This window comes from Plectropomus leopardus, chromosome 10 (assembly GCF_026936395.1).
Source record: "Plectropomus leopardus strain MGB_pleo_1.0 chromosome 10, ASM2693639v1, whole genome shotgun sequence".
NCBI classification, from domain to species: Eukaryota; Metazoa; Chordata; class Actinopteri; order Perciformes; family Serranidae; genus Plectropomus; species Plectropomus leopardus.
In genome coordinates, this window is record NC_142185.1 from 16,578,541 (window position 1) to 16,601,593 (window position 23,053).

Genomic DNA, 23,053 nt, shown 5'->3' on the forward strand with positions numbered 1-23,053 from the left:
TGATTCTAAACTGTGTTCTAAGTGTGCAGTGCTGCATGCTGACACCACAAAATAAAAAAATAAACCATATAGAATTTTAACGCTGTCCAAAAAATTCTCAAGTATTTATGGTGGTGGTAGCTGACACTATTGCAAAATGTAAACATAGAAGCAGCTCACAGCTGGGAAAAGTAAAAACAGTCATAAAGTTTTGGTTTACAGCATGCATGCTGTGTGTGACGTCTGCGCTGACAGCTCGCAAACAACAGTAATTGAATCCTTGATGCAGCAGTTTAACCAGCTATTTTCAATTATTTGAAATTGACAGTTCCCCAATGGTATTTTGCGTCACGTCCATCTTTGCACACTTTGTTTTATTTAATGCCTTTCCGTCGGCAATATGTTTTCGGTTTGTCTGTCTGTCTGTCTGTCCGTCCATCCCATTCTTGTGAATGCAAGAAGGCCTTGAATAAATTTCTTCAAATTTCACAAAAGTCCAGTTAGACTCCAGATATATTATTTTGCTATTCAAAAGGTCAAGGAGTGAATTTGTCTGTCTCATTCTTTTCAACACGATATCTCAAGAAGGCTTTGATGGAATTTCTTCAATTTTTGGCAAAAACACCTGGTTGGACAAACTGATTGGATTTTGGTGGTCACGAGTCAGGGCCACTCTAACCTTGTGTCCATCTCATTCTTGTAAATATAATATCTTAAGAAAGTCTTAAGTGAATTTCTTCAATTTTGGCCCAAAAAGCTGGTCAAAAAGGTAGTCGAAGGTCAAAGTTCCTCTGACCTTGCCTTTGTCTCCTTGCAAACTCCTTTTCCTTTTTTTTTATAGCGCACCATGGACAGCTTTTGCCTTTTCATTTTTGCTCTTCACATTCACTCCATTACAAGCATTCAAAGCATTAGATTTTAGGATACATTTTGCCTTGTTTTTTTTTTTTTTTAAATGAGTAAGTCCACCCCTCTGGGTGGTGCCCAAGGTGACCACCTGAGCAGCTTATACGAGGATCCACCACTAGCTGGCATTATTTTCTGTCATACTAATGGCCAGAATAATGCCCCATCACAGTGCACTGCTCATTCATAATGTCTTGAGTCTTGAGTAACTAATGCCTAATTAGTTCTAATGAATTTACTCTTTAACTCTGATGAAGACACAGTGTTATTGAAACGTTCGTCTGTTTGCACTATTTAAGGCTGTAAATTGATCAGAGAACTCCAGTCCTTTCTTCTCCCTCGGAGAGTCTCTGTCCTTGAGCTGAAAGGCACCTGATTTGGCATTATGCTGTTGGATGGTTCATGGGGAAACCTGTTTCAACTAAATGTTCATTAGTATTAGTATTAAGTGTAATCAGAATATGCCCTGTAAACAGCACATGGCAGGTGTGAGCGTAGGGTGGTGCATGGAGTCGCTCTGCAGGCTGCTGTGAGTTTTATTGCTTTTCCCAGGGAGAGCAATATGATGTCATCAACATGTGTCTCATCTACAGTTAAGACCCCATTTCCTGGTTTGACAGCTGAGCTGGGGATAAGGAGTTTCTGTTCTCATAATATACTGAAGGAAACGTTTCTTTCCTCACTCTTGCATTCACACTAGGTGTTTTCTTTTCTCACCCTGACTCTACCCACATTCTCATAAGCACACACACTGTGTCTGTCACATATTTCTGAACAAAACTGTGCTTCAGCTGTTGGCATTTCACGGAGTAAACACTTTCAGTCCATTTTCCACTTTTATTTATAAAATGAAGTTGTTCAAAATATAACAAGTAGTCACTCATTTGTGACTTGTAAGACATCAAACATACTTAATAAAAATTTAATAATTTCTCCCTTTATGACAAAACACTGGCGTCTTACAACAGAGTCTTTACAAGACAAATAATTTAAGGACAAACATCAAAGAACCATCAAAAATAATCATGTAGATAAATCTTCAAAGAGCTGTGTTTACATGACTGCTTTGTACCATATCTGGGTCTGCCACAGAAATGCCGTGAGAATTTGAGATACACTTGATGGTGGTAGAAGATTACATGCTAAGGTTTGAAACCTACAAATAAGTCATGAGAAGGTTCAAAAAGTCCTGAAAAAGATGTGTGGGTGACAAGTAATGCTGAGGACTTCTATCATCATATCTGTTACACATTCAGCGTAACATGTAGGCACTGTAATGCACAAAAAGGTTGCCAATTTAAGCTACTGTTTGCTATATATGCACCACATAAACAAAATCCAACGTTTGTCAAATATAGAGTTTATAAATTAAAAAAAAGAAAGTATTTCTATGGTTAAAGTGAATATCAAGTTGAAATTTTAAATCCTGTTAGTATTTTGGCAAATGAAGTCCCAGTTTGCAACATTTGAAAAAATCAAATGTTAATAAATAATATCCTGTTTGGTGTTTATGAATAAACACCAAACTGGATTATTGTATATTATTGTGCCTGTAGACAGCTATAAAAGACAATCAGCCTCTTTGTGTGATGCTGAGTTGTATCCTCTATTTTCAGTGACTTAGTCAGTAAAATACTGTATGATATAGTGTAGTTCAGTGTTGCTGGATGAATGCATGAAGTAATGAAATAAAGCAGTCAAGAAAAGCATCTTTTTTAGGCGAGTTTAGCGATACTTAAGTTACATGCTCAAACATGGAAGAATGTTAATCCCCTCATCCAGGTGAAAACCCAAAGCTGCAAGATTTTCTTCTTTGTTTTACACGAAACCATGATTTTGTCCATATTGCATTGGGCTGAATTTTAACACAAGGCAGGAAAAAAAACAGTGTTGCAAAAACATGCTGTGCTAAAACAAATGAAGCTTACAGATGTTGGCATTTACATTTGTGCATCAGTATGTAATACATTTTCTTGACTTCACTTCAAAATAGGTTTTAGGCCGCTAAGACACAGAAAACAACCCTCCTAAAACACCAATGATTTGTTTAAGCGGATTAAAATGCATGAAGCGGTACCTGCAGAGAATCTTGCAGCTCCTGATATAAAAATAATTCAGTATTGAAGCCATCAAACATTAAAAAATCCATACATGAGACATATACCTGTTTATTAGTAGTTTCTTTTCTGAGATTTTCTGAACAGTATCTCCTGCATGGAGTCTTGCAGTTCCATTGGGCATGTCGGACACATACAGTATTAACAGCTGCAGTGTTAACAGCAGAAAAGTTAATTTACCAGGTCAGGGGACTGATGGCGTCTCTGTTTTTCTGCTGCATGTTTGTGTGTGTGTTTGCTTCACCTCATTATATAACATGCAGGTAGGTCGCCTTGGTGTCTACTCCTATTACATTTTTGGCGGTGCACCTGTAAAATCCTGTATCCCGGCTTGTCGGGTTCTGTATCACCAAAGATCCCTGAGGACTAAGGTAGCGGTTGCCATAGATACGAGCCTGACCCATCGCCGTCAGTTGTGTCAGGTCTGGTGTTTCCCAGGTGATTGTTGCCCGGGGAGTTGCTATTGTCAGGCATGGCAGCTCCACAGCAACCCCGGGTCGAGTGTAGGTCACAGGGGAGGGGCCTGCTGTGATGCGTGGGGGGTAGGCGATGACGATGACGGGAACGGTGGCGACTGATATTGAAGAGGAGTCAAAACTACTGGATCTGCAGGTGTAGGTGCCGCGGTCAAACACAGAGGCATGTTGCACTGTTAGTGTTCCATCCTGTTGGACTATGTATCGGCCTGAGTCACTGCTCTCCCCCCGGGATAGCAATTTGCCACTTGGCATTGTCCATGTGAGCGAGCTTTGGGTGTATCCATAGGTGTGAGAGGCAGGACAAGGAAGACGGAGAGTCTCTCCATTAATAATGCTTACTAAGGGAGCCGTTCTGGTGCTGACTGCTGGCTCTGAGACGGGGCTCACTGAGCAGGGTGGAGGGCCAACTGGGCGAGGTAAAACTGGTAAAGACTGGGCTCTGTGTAGAGGCTTTTGAGTAATTGGGATTCTTGGACGAAGTGTCCCAGGCAATGCTGGCCTTGAGTTGAAGGATTGAGCCGAATCCAATGAGCGAGGCCTCTCGATTATACGAGTGTTCTCCTGCACAGGCCTTTCCACAGTTGCTCCCCTGTGTGGAGATCTGGCCTCCTCCTGTAGCTCAGAGACCTCCAGCTCCACCTGTATCCTCATCTGTCCTCTCTCACCTCTAACTATGCAAACCAAGGTCCCAGCATCACTAGTGCGCACTCCTCGCAGCTCTAGAGAGCCATTTCGGTGCACAGTAAGTCGGCTGCCATAATAAGGAGCTGGCAAGACACCGTTACCAGGCAGGAGCCAGGAAAGGCGTGGGGGAGGGGAGCCTTGGGAAGGGCATGGCAAAAGAACAGTTTGGCCTTTCACAGCTCGCTGCTTCACTGTTGTTACCACACCCACAACTGCATTAGCACCTGTATTACCAGCAACTACACCAGCACCACTATTCCTGTTGTTATCGCTGATCTCTCCTACATTACTACTCCAACTAACGCCGTTATTAGAAACACTGCTGCCGACATTTCTAGAAGTATCACTTACCCTGCCATTTTCTCCACTAGTGTTAGCATCATTACCAGCCCGTCCTGAAATTACTTCATTATTATTAGTCCCAAGATTCCTTTCTACACTACCTCCTCTGACTGTGCTGTAAATGTTAGCACTATTAGTCATAATGCCAGGCCCATTTCCATTTATTCCGAGGTTATCTGTTTTAATGCCTATATTCTGAGCCCCGCTCACCCCGACACTGATTACACTGCTACCAAGTTGAGTTGTGATTCCACTGACAGGCTGATTTGCTCCATCTCTACTATCACCTCTAAGGGCAGGATTAAAGCTACTGGTTGCTATGTTAACATCAGTGTTTGGTACAATATTTCTTATCCTTCCATTGTTATCACTGTAGCCATTATTGCTGCTGTCATTGCTGCCAGGCTTGCTTGTGTCTCTGTTGGTAGATCCATACTGGTTTATCCCTGCATTATTAATGCTGTCACCTGATCTACTGTTATAACCGCTACCAGGCCCGTTGCTGGTACTCCAACCTCTTCCTCCCACATGGCCACTCAGTCCAGGGTTAGGAGCCTCCACCTCTAGGCCCACCACCATGCTCCTCTCCCCGGCCGAATTGCTTGCTTGGCATGTATAGTTTCCCGTGTCAGTCTTTTGAGCCAGACGCACCTCCAAAATTCCGTTTGAAACTACTACAACCCGCTCAGAATAAAAACCAGATCCCAAACTTCGTGGGATGACACGATGCATTGGGGAAAACCATGTTACCATCGGTGCAGGATCTCCCGTGGCATGGCAGCGGATTGTGGCAGTTGCCCCCTGACGTACTTTGATGACGTTGTAGGTTCTGTCATCAGCGAAGGCTGGTGGAGACGACATCATGACTTTTACTTTGACCTTAAAAGATTGAATTGGAATGCAGGAATTAATTAACCAGAAATGAATTAATGGATGAGTATTTTCATTAAACAATGCATAATGTGAATAAGTTCATTAAAGCATAATTAAATAATAAAGTGATTTTGAAGTGTTAATGAAAACCTATATTAATGAAATAAATTAATTTTTGGTAAAACTTTTTTGGCTACAGATTTTTTAACATTTCAAAGGTTAGTAGTTGAGATTAAACAGTTCGTCTGTTTAGCTTTATTCTGTAAATGTTTAAAAGATTATAGAGTATGTGTGTCAATTCACTCCATATTCTGAGAATAGTTTATTTGTACTTGAACTATTCATTAAAACTATGCTGCATTGGTAGAGTGAATATTTTAAGTTCAACAAAAAAAATTAATACTTTTAAATGTCTACAGAATAAAGCAAATGATTAATAATGAATGACCTTTGAAATGTTACAAATACTACCAAATATTCCTCTGCAGGAGGAAATTTTTTCTTACCTTCATGGTGTCTTGACCCCCTTGATTCTCTGCATAGCATGTGTACTCTCCCTCTTCTCCCATACCCACTGCTGGAACCAGTAAGGTCCCATTGTCAAACACAGTTAGCCTTCGTGCTCGCCCTCCTCTTTCCTCCCCCTGCAACACACTGTTCACCATGGTTCCATCTGGTAAGCTCCAACGAACAGCTGGGTCAGGCAGTCCTGATGCCTGGCAGTCCACCTGCAGGGAGCAAAGATTGTTATTGCTATCATTTAAAAGTTTTTGTGACTTCTATTTTGATGAAAGCTGAACTTTTGAGAGCTGCTGAGATATAACATCTTTAAGGAGTGATGCAAACAGAACTGTATATTTAGGCTTGTGTAAGGCTGTATTTGGGGCCTTCAACAAGAAAACTCACAGTAGAAAACACGGCCAAGCAGCACAAATATAAATGCTTTCAAAATAACATTTAAAGCCTATTAATGTTAAAATAAAAATTAAAAATGAAGGGCAACAAATTCCCACAATACGGTGTCCTCTTTCTTGCATTTCAGCCCGCTTGACATTGTTTTTTATTGAGCTGTTAAATATTCATGTGTGAAGTCCTATCCCCTGAAGGCTGCTGTTGATGATTCATAACAGGCTGTGACCTGACAGGTCGTTCTTTTCTGTTTGAGTAAAAAAAAAGAAGCACTTTTTGATCAGGAAAAAACAACCAAAGACACAGCTTGAAGCTGTAGAAATGTTTGGCACAACGCCTGGTGTTAGAAGACACCCAAAACATTTCAAAAAATAAGGCTCTGAAAGCTCGACAGTGGAGGTATGGGAGACGGACTGTTTTAGGTTTTAGGCAGGGTTAGTTGTAAGTTTTCAACAGTGGAACAGTGGTGTGTGATATGTAATTATTTCTGTTATTTGTAAATAGAAAAAACATCATTATTGGGAGCGAGGCAGAGATGAGATATGAATCCGCTCTTTTTCATTTAGCTCACCTTCAGTGGTTTGCCAAATGACACCATTTGATTGACTGGCTGCTTTGGCTCGATCTTGGCAGGCTTGGTAGCCACTGAGACACGCAGGAGGCGATAATCATCTGAGACTTTGTTGCGTGCGATGCAGAGGTAATCTCCAGCATCTTTATCTGTTACTGCCTGGACTGACAGGGTGCCATTAGGGTGCACCTTCAGACGTCGGTCAAAACTGAAATTCAAACACGGACAAACATACACACAAAAACATATAGACTGAGACACAATACTACCAGAATGACCTCAAGATATAACCTTAACACAAACTCATATCCCCTGTACCTGAAGTGCATGTCCACCAGTTTCCTGCCGGGGGTCCTCCAAATGATGATAGGTGACGGATTGCCAGTTACAGAGCAGTGGAGCTGTAAAAATACCCCATAGTGGACAGTAGTGGTGGAGGGTGACGTAGAAACAATACGGGCTTTACTGAAGGGGGAGACGGGCAATGGACGCAAAGCTGAGGCTATGCTTTTGTCAGAGGAGGAAGAAGTAACTCTTGTGTTGTTTACAATGCCGGGCGAGATTTTGATGTTATTTGTAGGTAGTGTGGAGGGTGGGGAGACAGAGGAGGGTTTTGTTTTGTTGAAATGTGTGGGGGAAGCAGTGACTGGTTTATTGATTTTAGGAGGCGAGTTAGTGGAGCTGGGTCGGAGAGGGTGAGAGGATGAGTGAGAAGAGTTTGGGGTGAGCAGCAAAGTCCTGGATCTGTCAAAGGGCGATGAAGGGGAGAGTCTTGTGGAGTTGAATGGATTTGAGGGGTGGCTGGACAGAGTTCTGTCTTTATGAAGTGTAGATAAGGGAGGCGGTTTTTCAGGAGCTTTTGCCCCTTCATTTCTTGCTCCCCCAAATCCCCTTTCTCCTTCTTCTCCTTCAATTTTTACCCTTACTGTTCTCTTAACAGCTCCAACAACATTACTTGCTGTGCACTCATAATTCCCAGAGTCCTTTGGCCCAACTCCTCGAATGTGCAGTGTCCCATTGGGCAAGACAAAAAGATTGCCATGGAGAAACTGGGATGGGCGAACTAGAGTCCCATCTGGGATTCGCCAGCGCAGAGTTGGTGGCGGGGCACCACGGGCAGAGCAGTGAGCATAAACAGGCCTCCCCAGAGACAAAAGCAGGTGTTCCTCTCTGGGTTGCTGTATCACTGGGGGCAAGGAGGACACGTGTACACGCACAGAGACACTGGCAGCACCTGCTGAGTTGGAGGCCACGCAGCGATACATTCCTCTGTCACTTGGTAAAGTTACTGAAATGTGGAGAGTTCCATTTGTGTCCACAGTGATGCGGCTGGTGGAGGGGGCAGCGGTGGTCAGGACAGAACGATCAGGTAGAACCCAGGAGAGCAGAGGGCTGGGAACGCCGTCTGCCTGGCACTCCAAGTGCACCTCTCCGCCCTGATGAATGGTTGCTTCCCGATAGCTTGCCAGCTGCATCCGAGGGGGGCGGGTCCACACTTCCAGGGTGGTTAGCAATCTATCATGGAGGAAAACAGCACACACTCGATATAGAAACACATCAACAGATTTCAAGTATACATTTGGAATGAGAACACAACCATAAATATCATTTGACAGATTAAGGAATCACCAAAAGGCATTCATTAACAATTCAAAGACTCCTGATATGAACATGGCTCACACACATACGGAGAGATTGGCACATGACTTTAGGCTGTGAAGTCACGTACATCTGCAACTGTTTTCACCTGAAAAGCAGGTGAAATACCAACACAGCATGCATAATACTCAGTAATTGAATTGCAGTTTGCCTTAAACCTGTGTAATTAATACTAAACATATTTTGTCCCATAGTCATTATAACTGAATGGGACATGTTGCATTAATATTCATAACTGGTATCAGCAGTCTCACCTGTCACGACCCAGAAAGCTCTGTGCACTGCAGATATATGTGCCCCTGTCCTGCAGCTGAACATTCTGGATAACAAGGGTGCCATTTGGCAAGACCTCAAAACGCTGAGCCCTGGAGTGCATTGACATCACTGCTCCTGAGAGGGAGAGACAGACAGACAGACAGCGAGAGAGAGCAGCAGTGAGAAAAACAGAGTTGGAAAGAAAGTTAGAGAGTGAGTAAGAGACAGAGGAAAGGATGATCGCGGACATGCCGAGTGGCACAGCAGGAAGTAAACCCAGTGATGCAACGCACAAAATGTTCCATTACTTTCTTGCAATATGCGTTTCCCACATGGCAGGCAAGAGAAAAGCCTATTGTGTGCATGCCAGTGCGTAATGCTGGGTGTAAATGGGTTATTTCATCAGTGTAAAATGTGGTCATATTCATTTAGTACACACTAAAGCTGAGTGGTTTTCCTTTCAATGACCTCAGAATGTGAACACAAACATTTACTTTTTCTGTTTTAAAGGTGTAGGTAGTCTGTAGTTTTTCTCCATATAAATGGCAGGTTTCTTCACATATATATTTGACCAGGGGGCCAGGAGCCAGATGCATAAAACTCACAACTAAAACTGTGTACGCACATGGGCAAAAATATGCATACACGTTCTTTTCATCTTGCCATGAGAACATCTGATTCTGTTTCATAAATGGTAATCAATTTGGCACTGGGAACACGAGCTTCATTTACTCATCCACAGTTCACCATAAACAGACGTAGAAACTCCCATAACCATGTTTTTGCATATTGACATGTGCGCCCATTGACCATCATTACACCTGTCAATGAGAAATACAGTAAAAGAGTGCAATTTCACCAAATCTGTTGCATTGGTGAGGTTCTCCAACAGTGCCAGAAAAACTGGCATTATGCACAGCTGTGGATAATTGTAGCGTCCATACCACTAACTTATCACATTGCAGCAAATCATTGTCACAGTGGAACCTCTTTTGTCGTAAATGTTAGAAGAATCAATGATTCATTTATCGTGCTCATGTGGAAACTAACTTTACAAAATGCTCCACATGATAAAATTTGGCAATTACTAAAAGGGAGATGAATGTAAATAACAATAATGGTGAAAATTGTCACTCAGAAATAACATTAATTTTGTAAATGCCCCTTTGCTTGGCATTGTACAGAATGCAGCGTCAGTTGCAAAATGAATAAATAAATAAGTAATCAGTGAAGTTGACAAGCAACCTTAAAGCTCTGTTTTCCATCTCTCAACTTATATTTAATCACCTTATCATATTACCCGCAGCTATCTCAGCTAAAACTGTGTGTACGCCTGCTCTAAAGAATGCATGAGGTGTGCACATTCTCACTGTACATTCCCCCTTTATGAATACCAGTTTATATGAAGGGAAAAGACGTATGTATGCATGGTTTTTGGTAATCTAGAAAACTTTGCTGAGTTTTTCATGAACTAGATTTGATGCACTTTCAAGTGGATATTTAATGTAATGTAGAGATAAGACTGACTAATTCCATGAATTTTCCAGGCCTGGAAAACAAGATTGTGGAATTCAATGACTTTTCATGGGATGTTTTGTCTCCAATATGTGCCTTTGTGTGTGTGCGTGTGTGTCTAAATAAATGTGTGCTGCTCTGTTTACCTGTGGCGACCTTGGTCCATGTGATGGAGGGCTTTGGCTCTCCTTGAGCTTCACAAGCCAGCCTGGCTGTGCTCTCTGCAGGGAACGACACTGTCCTGATGTGTGGGTCTGCAATCCTCGGCCTGGATCTCACCACTGGGGCCTATGAAAAAGTTTTTGAAAAGGGATTATAGTGGCAAAGTAATGCGTAATAGAAACAATGATTAAAGCTAGAAGACATATGAGAGCATGGCTCTACTAATGAAAGTTCCTCAGCTTGCAAAGCTGCAGCATTGTGTTGCTCTTGGAGTTTTGTTTTAATTTTTCAACTAAATAGCATGTGATTGGAGGACTTGCAGGTTAACAACAACTTCAGTAAAGCGAGGGATGAAAAATGAGAATAGTCTAATAGCAAAAAAAGCAAAGCTACATCATCAACACAGTATAATCAACATATAATTTGGCCAAGTGCTATCTCTGTAACAATTTTCATGGGAATAAATACAAGAAATAACCAAAACACTAGATGAATCAAAACTTGTGGAGGTATGGATAAAGTCATTGGGTGCATTACATGGACTTGGTTTTGTATCCACTTGATGTGTTTAAGCATGTAAACACCATATCCTGTTTATAAGGAACCAGAATATGTATAAGAGTGCTTTCAATAATTCAAGATATTGTTGCAGGTATACACATTATCATGGTTATTGAGAGCCACCAACTAAATGTGCAGGCATAGCTTCAGCCAAGTAAAGAAACAGAAACACAAACAATGACGACAGGTGACAGCGTTTTACTTGGAGTAAAGAAGGAACAGTAGGAAGGAGTTTTCTCATTCAGTAATTAAATAAACTGCATATCTTCAACCACTGCTCCCCTGTCAAATACACAGCGGGCTGGCACCAGTGTGTACAGTGTTATAAGAGTAGTGTGCTTGCATTCAAGAATAGCTTTAGGTGAGTAAATACACTGTGTGAGTGTGTGTGTGTGTGTGGTCGAAGGAGACAAAGAAAGAGTGACGCAGATGTTCTCAGAGCAGAAAGCTGTTGGTAATCTGAGCGGAGAAGAAATTGAAAAAAAAGATTATTGTCAGTTTGTTTTTGTTAACATCACAGGCGTCTGCGCAAATAGACTGCAATGACTGGGTTACTAGTACTGATCATCACGGGGAATATGAGTAACTGTAAGTGCTCATGTAAACATCATATCCCGAATATGATCACAACCGAGATAAGCCTCATAAACAGGTAATTCGTGTCCATGTAAATGCACTTTATTCAAAAGTAGCTTCACAACATTAATATGTGAATTAAGTTTTTTAATTAATTAGTGAAGATTTTTTTAAGCATTGGTCAGGTTCACAAATTCAATGTAGCATTATTGTAATCCCAGATTTAGAATCATTGGTAGAGGACCCAGTGGTTTGGTCTGCAAAGGCTTGCCAACAGAGCTCTGGAAATTAATTAACAATTGATTATCTCAAAGCCCTTGAGATTAGGGTCTCAAAACACATAATGTTGCTGATTATGGAACATATGTTTTTCATCTCTTCTTCAGATCTGGCAGGGTCTCTGGCAGAGCCCAGGAAAATCCGTGAAATTGAAGAATTGTTATAAGCAGGTCATGTGGATACAGATTAGACTATTTTCAGATCTATTGTGTATTTCTGCTAAGCTTTTGCCCAAGGGTTTGCAAGGTCGAGTGTGTGTGTGTGTGTGTGTGTGTGTGTGTGTGTGTGTGTGTGTGTGTGTGTGTGTGTGTGTGTGTGCGCGTATATGCGCGCGCACACGCATATACGTGTGGGTTATTATTTTCTGGGCCAGCACTGACTTAGAAAATAAATGTTAATTTGAGTTGCACTTAGCTGACAATAAAGAAAAATAGCTTTATGAACTGCAAACTACATTTGAGAGTGCACTTAAATAAATGAATAATTGAATGAATGACTGAAAGCAAGGGGCAGAAAAATGGCAAAATTTTACATAAATTAGCAGTTATATTAACAAATAAAGACCAAATCGTCGCCCAAGCTTGGCTCTTACTCTTGGTTGTAATGTATGTGCTTGCTTTAAGACCCATTGTGGGTAAAATAACCCATGAAATACCAATACTATGTAATTTGAATCGATTTGAACTCACCCCAGGGGCTGCAGGGAGCGGCGGGTAGGGGGACCAGCGTGGCCTGCTGCTGTGTGAATCAGGGATAGAATTAGTTCCAGGGTTCTTCCAGTCAGTAGGGGGTCGATTCTTGCTTGAACCCCCAGAAACAGGCCTCCCTCTGGGATCAACTTGAACAATGCTTGGCCTCTCCCTGATTGACGTTGTGGTTCTTGTTGTGGTAGCAGTAGAAAATGTACTGGGTGTGGCAACCCTTGTAGTAGTTGGAGAAGTTTTGGCTAAGATGGTAATTCTACTAGTCGGAGTAGTAGTAGTAGGGTTTGGAGTTGTGGGAATAGCTTTGAATAAGATTGTAGTACTAGTAGTGGTAGTAGTCGTCCTATAAGATGAGCTATTTGAAGAAGGAGTAGTAGATGTAAGAATAGGAATTGTGGTAGTCATAGTAGAAGTGAGAGTAGTTGTAGTACTTGTGGTAGTGCTTGATGTTGGAATGATACTGGTAGTTGTAGTTGATGTGGTGGGACTTGTAGTTATAGGAGTACTTGAAGTTGTTGTGGGATGTGTGTCCTCTCTCACTGTAGTAGTAGGTATACTTGTAGTGCTACTAGTAGTACTCGTGCTCTTGAGAGTAGTAAAAGAAGTTGTTTTGATTTTTGCAGTAGTAGTTGTAGCTGCAGTGGAGACTGTGGAGGGAACAGCGGAGGAAGGAGTGAGTAAGAAAGAGGTGGAGGAGTGGGACACATATGGTACACCCCACAAATTCCTCTCAAGCTCTTCACTGTGTTTGCTTGAGGGTTTATCAACATGTTTGCCTGAGGCTGTGTGTGTTTCTGTGTGTGTCTGTATGCCATGTGTCCTGGCGTGTGTGTGTGTCTCATGTGTCTGTGCGGTCACAGCACCGGAGTCAGTGGGTGCTGGTGTGTACACTGCAGTGTCTGGGATATTGTCTGAGTGAGTCACAGTGTCTGTATATGTCTTTGTGTGAGAGGGGGATAATGAGGTGAGAAGGGAGGTAGAGGGAGTCAATGAAAGGGAGGCGGGTTTTGAAGTGGAGATGCCATGAGTGTTCGAAGCAGGTACAGACAGAGGATTTAGTGCATCATTTGAAGCAATCCTAATATGGTCACTGTGTGTCAACAAAATAGCTGGAGATGTGGTTGTTGAGGCCAGCAACAATGTATTAATGTCAACTGTGGTAGTGTCAGGTGTTGCAGTTTGTGACCTCTGGTTTGTGGGGTCAGGGACAGGTCGGGGCGGGATCAAAGGGCGCCCCCTGGGCCTGTTAATGATTCGTCTTCGCTGTCCGATTCTCCTGCGGGAGTTCCAAGGGCTTTGAGGCCTTGAGTTAGGTACCAAATTAGGGAAGAGTCCCTGCCGGGGGTTCTGAGGCCTGGTTCTAGATGGATTGGTATTTGCTTCAGGCTCAACTCCTTTGCCTAGTTCTGGGACAATGTCATTTGTTCCTGAGATTGGCTTTGTTGTGACTGGTTCTTTCTGTGTCTCTGGGCTTGTTACTGTCTCTGTCTGCGGAGATCCGTTCTCTGTTTCTCTCTCTGGCTCGTTCTCTATATCTGTCTGAGTTTCTGTTGGCCTCTCCGTCTTTATCTCTGAGTCTGTTTCAGTGCTTGTTTTTGTTTCTGTTGGCATTTCTGTGTGAACAGGGTGAACATACTGTAGGCCTTCCTCTTGTAAATCAGCATCATCAAGAGATGACCCCTCAGTTTCTGCCTCCACCCCTGCTCCCTCAGCCCTACCTTTCTCTGTACCATCACGTCCCTCTAGTTGGCCCTTGTCTACGCCTTTGCCTCCTCCCACTGGTTCAGCTGTGTGCTTTCCTGCTGTGACAGGCATGCTGTTATTAACATTAACAGTCTTTTGTCGTATCTTAGCCAGGAGGTCAGCCCATTTCTGAGGATCTATCCTTTGGTTGTTTGTGGTTATCCTACGTCTTTTATCAAAGCGGTTTCTTCTCTGGTCAGTGGAAGATAAAGACCCTCCTCCTCTTCTTAGAGGGCCTTCTCTCATAGGTCCACGTCTTCGGGGTTTGCCGATTGGATAGCGTCTGTTTGGGGGAGGTTGGGGAGGGCGTGGATGGCCCCTATTGCCAACAATAGTTCTCTCTTCTTCGTCTTCATCCCCCGATCCCTCCTCCATTAGTAATGGTGCTCGTATCTTGGTTGACCGGCCAGCGGCTGACTGTGGCCCTCTGGGAAATGAAGTCCTAAGTGGTGGAGGGTATTGTGAGTTTAATTCCAGCTGCATAGACAGAGAGTCACTACCATACTGGTTGACCGCAATGCAGCGGTAATGACCTGCATCCCTTGGAGCAGGGTTACGCAGAGAGAGACTCCCATTAATTTGCATACTGAGCCCACCTGATACAGCTAATCCCTGACGTATTATGTTTCCATCCGGTAACACCCAACTCATATGAGGTGAAGGTGAACCTGATGCCTTGCAGGACAGAGTGATGGGCTCCCCAACATTTCCGATGACAGAAGGTCCCACTTGCTCTCCTGAGGGCGGCACAGAGGACTCCTCAACTGCCAGGCGCAGGGGGAGAACATCTACATCCTTGCCTGCCCGCGCTATGCAGTAGTATATCCCTGCATCTGAGAGCTGCACTTTGTGAAGACGTAAGCCAGAGTTTGAAGCCTGGAGCCTACCATCAAGGCTGCTGGAGGGAATGATGAGCTTGGATCCATCTGGGAGAACCCACTGTACTGTCGGGTTACCAGAACTTAGGAGAGGGCATGACAGGTCCACGTTACTGCCTGCTACTGCTGCCAATGCTGTGGTGGTATGATTAGTTGATATCAGCACCCACTGGTGAGAAGCAGGGGAGGATGTTGAGGGAGGAGACGCACGGTCAGGATGAGCAGAAACTCTTGTTGAGTATATAAGTTGAACTTTGTGCCCGTTAGACTGCGCTCTGTTTAGCTGAATGCTAATTGCTGACTGCAGCAACCACTGTGGTCTAGCTTTAACAGACGCTTTGACTCCAGTGTGATAATATCCGTCTGTCTCTGCCACCTGCCTGTAGCGGTAGGCCAATGCTGGGGCTTTACTCAGCATGATCTCCCTCTCCAGGCGAACCGCAGTCTCACTGTAGTAAGCCAGGATCCTCCAAAGTTTCTCATAGCTCTGTCTCTCCACAGGGCACTCCAGGGAGAGTGACAGAGCAAGGGGGAGAGGGGATGAGGAGGAAAGGGAGAAATCTGGAGGAGGAGTAATATCCTGGGACTCAGAGGAGTGAGTGATGTTGCAACCCAGATCAACACTGTTCCCCTGCTGGTCGGACAGACCCAGAGAGGCAGTGCCTAAAGGCTCTCTGAAGGATTCACTTGATTGGATTTCAATGAGTTCTGCCTCCAAAGGGGTGTCTCTTCCTGGGGAGGGGATTACAGGCGAGGTGCAGGATAGGTCGGTCTTCTCAAGCATGCCTTGACCTTGGAGGGAGTTGGGCGAGGCGCAGATTGGACACTGAGGGCTGCCAGGACATTTCATTAGGCCTAATTGAAAGAGAGCAGCAGAGAAAATTATGTCATAAAAGGCAGTGTTACCATCCCCAGCATATCAAATGTGTATAACAGCATAGCAACTATATAAACATATTAGTGCACATTTCAACTATCAATGCATATTAGGGGTGTCATATATTAGTCATGCCAGCTCTTCTTAAGCATCCATTACCCTTTATATCTCTTACTAATTTGGTATGGTTACTTCATCCACTCGTAAATCAGAGAAATGCATCAGTTCATTATTACGAAGCAATCATTAGCCTATATTTCAGCTGCCTGAACACATCAGTGCTGTCATCGTGGATTAGTCATGGCAGGTTAAGTCTGGCATATCAATGAGACACATTTCATGGTCCAGCCCTCTTTCACATCTCAATAACAGCCACAAGACACACTGGAAGAGATACAGAAAATGAAGCAAAACAGAGAAGAGTGTTTGATGAAAAGCAGGTGGGGAGCTGTTAGAGGTATCAAGATAACAAAACCAGATGTATTAGGAAATTGATTCATCCCAGCATTCTATCATCTGGCTGGATTTACGTCATATATTACTGTTGTTAGATTACTTAAATACTAGAATTATCAACAAAGTAATTTTCCATTTCTCAATCCATTCCCCGTGTTCGTTCTTTACTCATCTTCTTATCTATTTTTTTTTTATTTCTTCCCTACATGGGAGACAAAACAAGTGAAAGCAGATACAATTTTAGACTTAACAGTCACCTGGATGAGCCAAACTCCAACTGAGAAACCAGTTCATCCTACAGTCACAATTCCACAGATTAGCCTGCAGTACAAGAGTCTCCAGCAGAGGTGCTGTCGCCAAGGTCTCTCTGGGCAGAGTGGTTAGGCTGTTGTTGGACAGGTCTAGGTGTCTACAGGAGGGGAAAACAGAGCAAAGAAAAGATTGGATGAAGAGCGAAAGGGGAACACAAAGGTTGAATGAAAGTCATAGAGGAAGGGTTGATAGAGCGAGCAGTGAGAGGTGACAGTTCAGGTGTGAGACAATAATCCATCATTTTTATCATCAACTTCATGTTCACCCCTCAGTGGTAATACAAGTGGATATAGTAAAGGGTTACAACACAATTCTATGGCTTTAGTTATATAGGTATATTTGTCCAAGTAGACCATATCACAGTGTTTATTTACAATAACTTCCTTGGAGAAGACTGCTGCATCACGTGCATAGAATTTAAAAGAAAATGGTTTAGCAGCATCTGCCTGGGGTCCTCAGTAGTCTGTATTTACTCTACCTTTTATGGTCTTTTCTTTTATTTTCATTTTGAGGCTTTTGTTTTTATTGCCGTATTACCTTTGTTTTATTGATTTCATGTTTTTATTGTCTTCTTTTGTGAAGCACTTTGTGAATTTTATTTCTGTGGTAGGTGCTATACCAAACTACTGTATTATTTTCACAAGTCTTGCTGTGTATGGGGGTGCCGGGTAACAATAAAGAGAGGAGAAGGCTTCGGGTTTTTCAGATTTCCATCTGTGAAGTGCAAACATGCTCAAAGACAGCTCTGGACTCTGAAAATAGAGGAGACCAACAGCTTGTGTCCGTCAAATATATGGGGTGCCTTAGACTGTCAGGAGTTTGTTGAACTTATCAGCCCAATCCTTAGGACTGCATTTGTGGGAAGCATTTTGAGACAAATAAGCTTGATGTCATTTTCAGTAATGAAAGCAACAACTTATTTGAGGTAACTAACGTCTGTTGCGTTAGTTAGGTGAAGATTAGGCTACCTAACGTTACTGTTGAGTGATAAAGCTGGCGAGCCAAAGCTGTTTTCAGATATATCTTAAGTTGAAAGAGAGGATCTTGTTTGTGTGTGTGTGTGTGTGTCGCTTTTTTTATCATTATGTGTCCCCTATCTAAATTCAGACGTTATTTACAGGTCTGTGAATGCAGCACAGCTCATTTGTTCTTTATGTCCTCAGCAGCAGTTTGAGGAGTTTGATTTTAAGGCTGGATATTGATCTGTTGATCAGTTTCAGTTTTACTGAGAGATCCACTTTCACTGTACCTGGCATTCTTCATCTGTGCCCATAGTACGCTCTGCACTCTGAGAGCGTGGTGCAATGATGGTGCATATATTCCAATAGCACTCCTAATTAACGGTCCAGCTCCAAAAATATAAAATCCATATGAGGCAACGGATGTATTTAATTGTGACGGGATGCCACTAATAAATGACTGTGTGGAGAACCTTGCAGCAGGTCAGTTTGTCAGTTCAGTTGATGTTGGTAATGCTTATAATATTGTAAGATTGTGTTGTGTCTTCTGCATTTACATATAATTCAAATCAAGTGCCAGTGGTCTACCAGGCGATGTTTTTGTTAGCTTCAGTGACAGCTTTAGTCATAGCGCTTCAGCATTAGGCTCTTACTTTTCTTTGAGGAATGTTAAAAGTTAACTTATATAATTCTGTAACTTCCCTGAAAATTAATATCACATTATGTGCTTTTAATTGTCAAAGCTCACCTGAGTGTAGAAAAGTAATATGTATTCAGAAGGGACAGTGTGCACAGAGTGTGAGGGTGCAGCTGATGCAGCCTGTTCCCTTGCAGACGCAGCAGCCTGAGGCTCGGCAGTTGGAGCAGGGCCCGGGGGTGGATGTGCTGGAGGAGGTTGTGATCCAAGTAGAGACGCAGCAGTGAGGTCAGGCCAGAGAAGGTCAGAGATGAAGAGATCTCTCTCAGCTTGTTATAACTCAGCTTTAGGATCTGTGGGTGGAAGGGCAGGATATGGAGTGAACGGAAGGATTAGAAGAGCAATCAAATAATAGGCTCCAAAACTGATGAAGAAAACAAGTATTTGCTATGATCGTAAGCCTGTCACTGGTCACCACATGCTTATAAAATTTAATTTTTGACAAATGATGTGAGGGAAATTGGAATGAGAATTGAAGAGCTGGGTGAAAAACTATTTGTAAGCAAAATGGATGTGGTCTGTTTATTTAAAAACATAGCAGGAAATACTTCCAGCAGCACATGACCTCACATGTAAAATTGAGAAGATAGGCCACAGCACATAACCAGGGGATATATTCATGCTGTGAATTTATCGATTCAAAGCAGGGGAGACTAAAAGGATATTCTTGCACTAGGGGTCTTCAACTTTTCAAATATAAAAATTTAGCTCTTTATCCTCAGCAGAAGACTCCGGGGGATCTATTGCTATTCTAGTCATGTGTGGAGAAGTCACCAAATTTTAAGAAGGCACACCATGAAAACCACATTGTGAAATTGTGTTTCTGCGAGGCTTATGATAAATCTGCTCTGCAGGAAGGCTACTTAGCTGGCAGAGTTCCAGCTGCTGACAGATCTCGCACGTGAAGATGTCAGCACATGGAAATATGGAGCCTATTATCACACAATGGCAAATATATCAGCATCTGCTTGGGAGATGAAGGGAACAATTGCTCGTTGAGTAATATCACTTCCCCACGGACTGCTAACTCTGCCCTTAGGTTGCTGCGACAATGTCCAGCGTGTTTTCTGTCACTGAGCAGTGAGAAGAATGATGGCACATAAATTATGCATTAGTTACACAGAAGTTAGAAAAATGTGAACAGAATCATGTAAAACCGTCACATTAATTTGCACACAGGTTTCACAGTTAAAATGTAAAATAATCCTTTTATTTTGGTATATTTATCAATGTAGCATCCTTTCTTAATTTCATCAAACTCTTGACAGTGCTATACATCTTGATAATCCCTGCATTACTCACATTCAATACTGAAATCTTTTCTTTCAAACTGTTTGACTGTATTCTTCTCTTATGTTAAGGGGGGGTATGCAGATTATAAACTATAAGATCTGCAAATATAGAGTTTAATAGAGTTTTCTGCAACAAAGCACATTTGAAATAGTGCAGGATCCTCCGTTTGGTCCTCCCTGCCTGAGGCTGGACAGGGATTAAAGTACATTCTGTGAAGACTTAGTCCAGGTTTGATTTACGCATCTGTGTTCTGCAAAAACCTTCATCTCTTACAAGTCAGAGGTTAAATATGTAAGGAGGAGATGTTTTATTTTCCCTATTACAACCATATATTTTATAATCTAGCATCAATAGTTTGGTTTTGCAAAGGACAGTTCAGGATGTCCTCAATGTAGACTGCCGTTAGCTCCGTGAAAAACAAATTTATTGTAGTCGCATCATCTGCTTGTTTGGTAACAAATGTACTTCCTTTCCATTCAGCCCTGTACTGTAATATTGGGTCTAATGCATGTTGTTGTTGCTTTTCTTCCTGTTTACCTGTAGTGATTTCATGTCTTTGAACGCTCCATCTGGAAGATGGTGGAGGTCATTGCTGTGGAGCATCAGAAGCTCCACCTTCTTTAGCCCAGCCAGAGAACTGTCATGGATGCTGCCGATGCTGTTGTACCTACAGGGGCACAGAAACAGCGTCATCCACCTGACAAATCAGTAAGTCAACAAATATGATTTTTTCAACATTAGCTCATTACTTAAAGGGATAGGGATTGTATATTTCAACCAGCTTAAACTTCTCCTGTGTGTTAAGGGTGAACTTACAGTCAAGATTCCTTCAGTGTTCATCGTTAAGCAGTGTTTTGTTGGGAGCTGAATTACACCTGAGGTCTTTTCCTTTCCAAAACAAATGGACCAGGTGATACAAACTGGTAAAAACCCTGAATGAAGCAGTTTCACAATACAATTTTTTTTAGATGCTTTTTGGCTCACCAGAGCCCAGCTCTTGCTAATGTGTGCTCTTTTTTTGTCTAATAACTTAAGATCCAGAAGTTCAGGAGGTTTTTACCAGGAGATTATCTGCAGAGGTCTTTTTCTCTCCAAAGGGATCTGGTGATTTTAAACCAGTAAAACACTGAATATAGCAGTTTCACATTACAAAACTCAAGGGCTGCTAACTACAGCAGCTGTCATGAAAACCTAGCATGAATGAGCCTTTCTACAGTCAGTGTTGGTTTGTCCATTCTGGGCTACTGTAGAAACATGGCAGTTCAACATAGCAATCTCTGTAGACAAGGACTCTCTTCCTGTGTGCATATAAACGTGTCCAAGGTAATGAAAACACTATTCTCATTTTCTAGTGATTATACACTAATAAAAACCTACTCATTACATTTTTTAAATTTTTGCCTATATATCCCCATAAACCCCACTCACCAGACCTTTAACTTCAGTTTGATACCTGGTACCAAAATCTTTGGGGTGTGTTTGCAAGGTAAATAAAAGAACTTCACCTCCAAATGTTATTCTTGCTTACATATATCCCCTTACCCTAAGTTTATGCGGCGTGTGTGTATAGGCAGGCCAGGGGGTACAGTGAGCAGGGAACGGAAGGTACAGTGTACTTCGCTGGCCTGGTAGCAGTTACAGCTCCTCGGGCAAGTGTGGCCCATGGGCACTACAAGTGTCAGTACCAGTAGAGTCAGCTGTGCCGCCGGCACACACATACTGTGAAACATCTTCACTCAGCGAGAGGAGGAACCACACTGGGATTAATGCTGCCAAAGAGAAAAAAGGATTTCAAAAGTGATGGAGGGCAGCAAAGTGCACCACAGTGACATGTCTCAGAATCCAGATGCCCCCGTGTGTGCACAGCACACACACAAACACACACACACACACACACACACACACACACACACACACACACACACACACATAAGTCAAGTCAGTTTTATTCATACAGCCCAAAAACAAAAATTTAACTCCAGGCGATTTGCAATCTGCACAACACATGACACTCTCTATCCTTAAATCCACACTGACACATTGCACCTGTCTGAAACAAAAACAGACCTTTAGGCTATATACTCATGCACGTGCCCAGTAGTTTGATTGAATGACAGATATCAACACATAGATTAAAAAAAGCGCAGGAGGATTCAATAATAAAGAAAGAGAGGTAAAATTAGACCCCACGGAAGCTCTCGTGCTCTCTCTCTGTCTCTCTCTTATCTAATCTCGCACAAGCGTACAAATCCACTGAAACCATTCAAACACATCAAACCAGATGCAGAGCGATAGTTTCGAGAGGCTTTTTCAACTTGAAGATGAAATTAAAGTCAATTACTCACTGTAAAAAGACGCATCCGAGATTAATAGATAACTGTGCAAAATTAATGACAGCATACCTTGAAATCCTTTGGAGTTATTTCACGGAATTATTCATTTTGCTGATTTTAATCCAACTGCACGGTTCGGAAATATGATATGCAATTAACCCGATTATTCACCAATAAAGTGAGAAGGGGGTCCCAAAAAAGTTGTCACAAAAGATGTCACTGAAGAGAGCGAAGGGGGAAAAAGTAGTGGTACTTTTGTCAACTCCGCACAACAGCCTCAAAATGCTTTCAGTAACATCCAACAGGTCTTCGTGCGCGTCTCCTGAGAAGAAAAGTAGCGCTGGAAGCGGCGGGCGGGTTATTTGCAAAAGCGTCTGGCGCTGTGTGAATGTGTGTGCGCGCGTTTGTGTGGATGACAGTGGATGTGTGTGAATGTGTATTTGAGCTCAGGGAAGGGGACTGGACTGAAGTGAACTTTGAGTGACGCTCAGGCTGAGGGGTTTGTTCAGGGAGGGGCTTTCTGGAAACACAGAGGTAACAAAGTTACTGCGCTCCAGGCTGCTTCTCTTTTCAAATCTTTACACGCTGCATGGAGGCCAAAAAGAGAGGACTTCATTCCGATGAGCTGCAGCTCATTTTACACCAACTGTTACAAAACTCATTTATAACTTCTCTGATCACTCTGTCTCCGTTTATTATTGTAATCTGGAGAATGTTTATTGCGTCTTGATTCCTCTGATCAGTGTAAACTACTTCAATGAATACTATTTTTCTTATTTGGTTGAAGCAGCAGGGTCTCAGCAAAGATTAAAAAAACAACAACAACAAGAAAAACATACATACAAACATACTCACCACCACCCCCGAGATTTTTTGAATTTATTTATTAGTTAGTTAATTATGACCAGACTCAGAAAGTATTTATTCAAGTAAC

The 23,053-nt window shown here is 42.4% G+C and overlaps 2 protein-coding genes across 4 annotated transcripts in view; one reads left to right on the forward strand and one right to left on the reverse strand.

The window, feature by feature from the left end:
* arsh (arylsulfatase H) overlaps nucleotides 1-23,053 on the forward strand; it is a 70,124-nt gene that overhangs the window by 44,631 nt on the left and 2,440 nt on the right. For all 3 annotated transcript variants that reach the window (XR_015777623.1, XR_015777625.1, XR_015777626.1), the window contains exon 12: nucleotides 20,330-20,494. The gene's annotated coding sequence lies outside the window, so the exon portion shown is untranslated. The remainder of the gene's footprint in view (nucleotides 1-20,329; nucleotides 20,495-23,053) is intronic.
* Nucleotides 1,709-22,503, reverse strand: LOC121948779 (matrix-remodeling-associated protein 5-like). The gene is made up of 12 exons (XM_042494244.2): nucleotides 22,189-22,503; nucleotides 21,329-21,555; nucleotides 20,324-20,453; nucleotides 18,545-18,786; nucleotides 16,783-16,934; nucleotides 12,557-16,047; nucleotides 10,436-10,577; nucleotides 8,774-8,909; nucleotides 7,179-8,375; nucleotides 6,861-7,068; nucleotides 5,887-6,108; nucleotides 1,709-5,386 (listed from the first exon to the last, which is right to left on the reverse strand). Exons 2-12 carry the CDS (start codon nucleotides 21,514-21,516, stop codon nucleotides 3,251-3,253), a joined length of 8,244 nt encoding a protein of 2,747 aa, XP_042350178.2. The 5' UTR covers nucleotides 21,517-21,555; nucleotides 22,189-22,503; the 3' UTR covers nucleotides 1,709-3,250.

Bases quoted from the DNA above. Each gene is read 5' to 3' on its own strand.
- LOC121948779 (XM_042494244.2), bottom strand. From the start codon at position 21,516: ATGTTTCACAGTATGTGTGTGCCGGCGGCACAGCTGACTCTACTGGTA. The intron at 20,454-21,328 runs GTAAGGGGATAT...GTGCCCCTGTAG, and splicing joins ACACGCCGCATAAACTTAGG to GTACAACAGCATCGGCAGCA. The intron at 16,048-16,782 runs GTGACTGTTAAG...TCTTTCAATTAG, and splicing joins TTGGAGTTTGGCTCATCCAG to GCCTAATGAAATGTCCTGGC.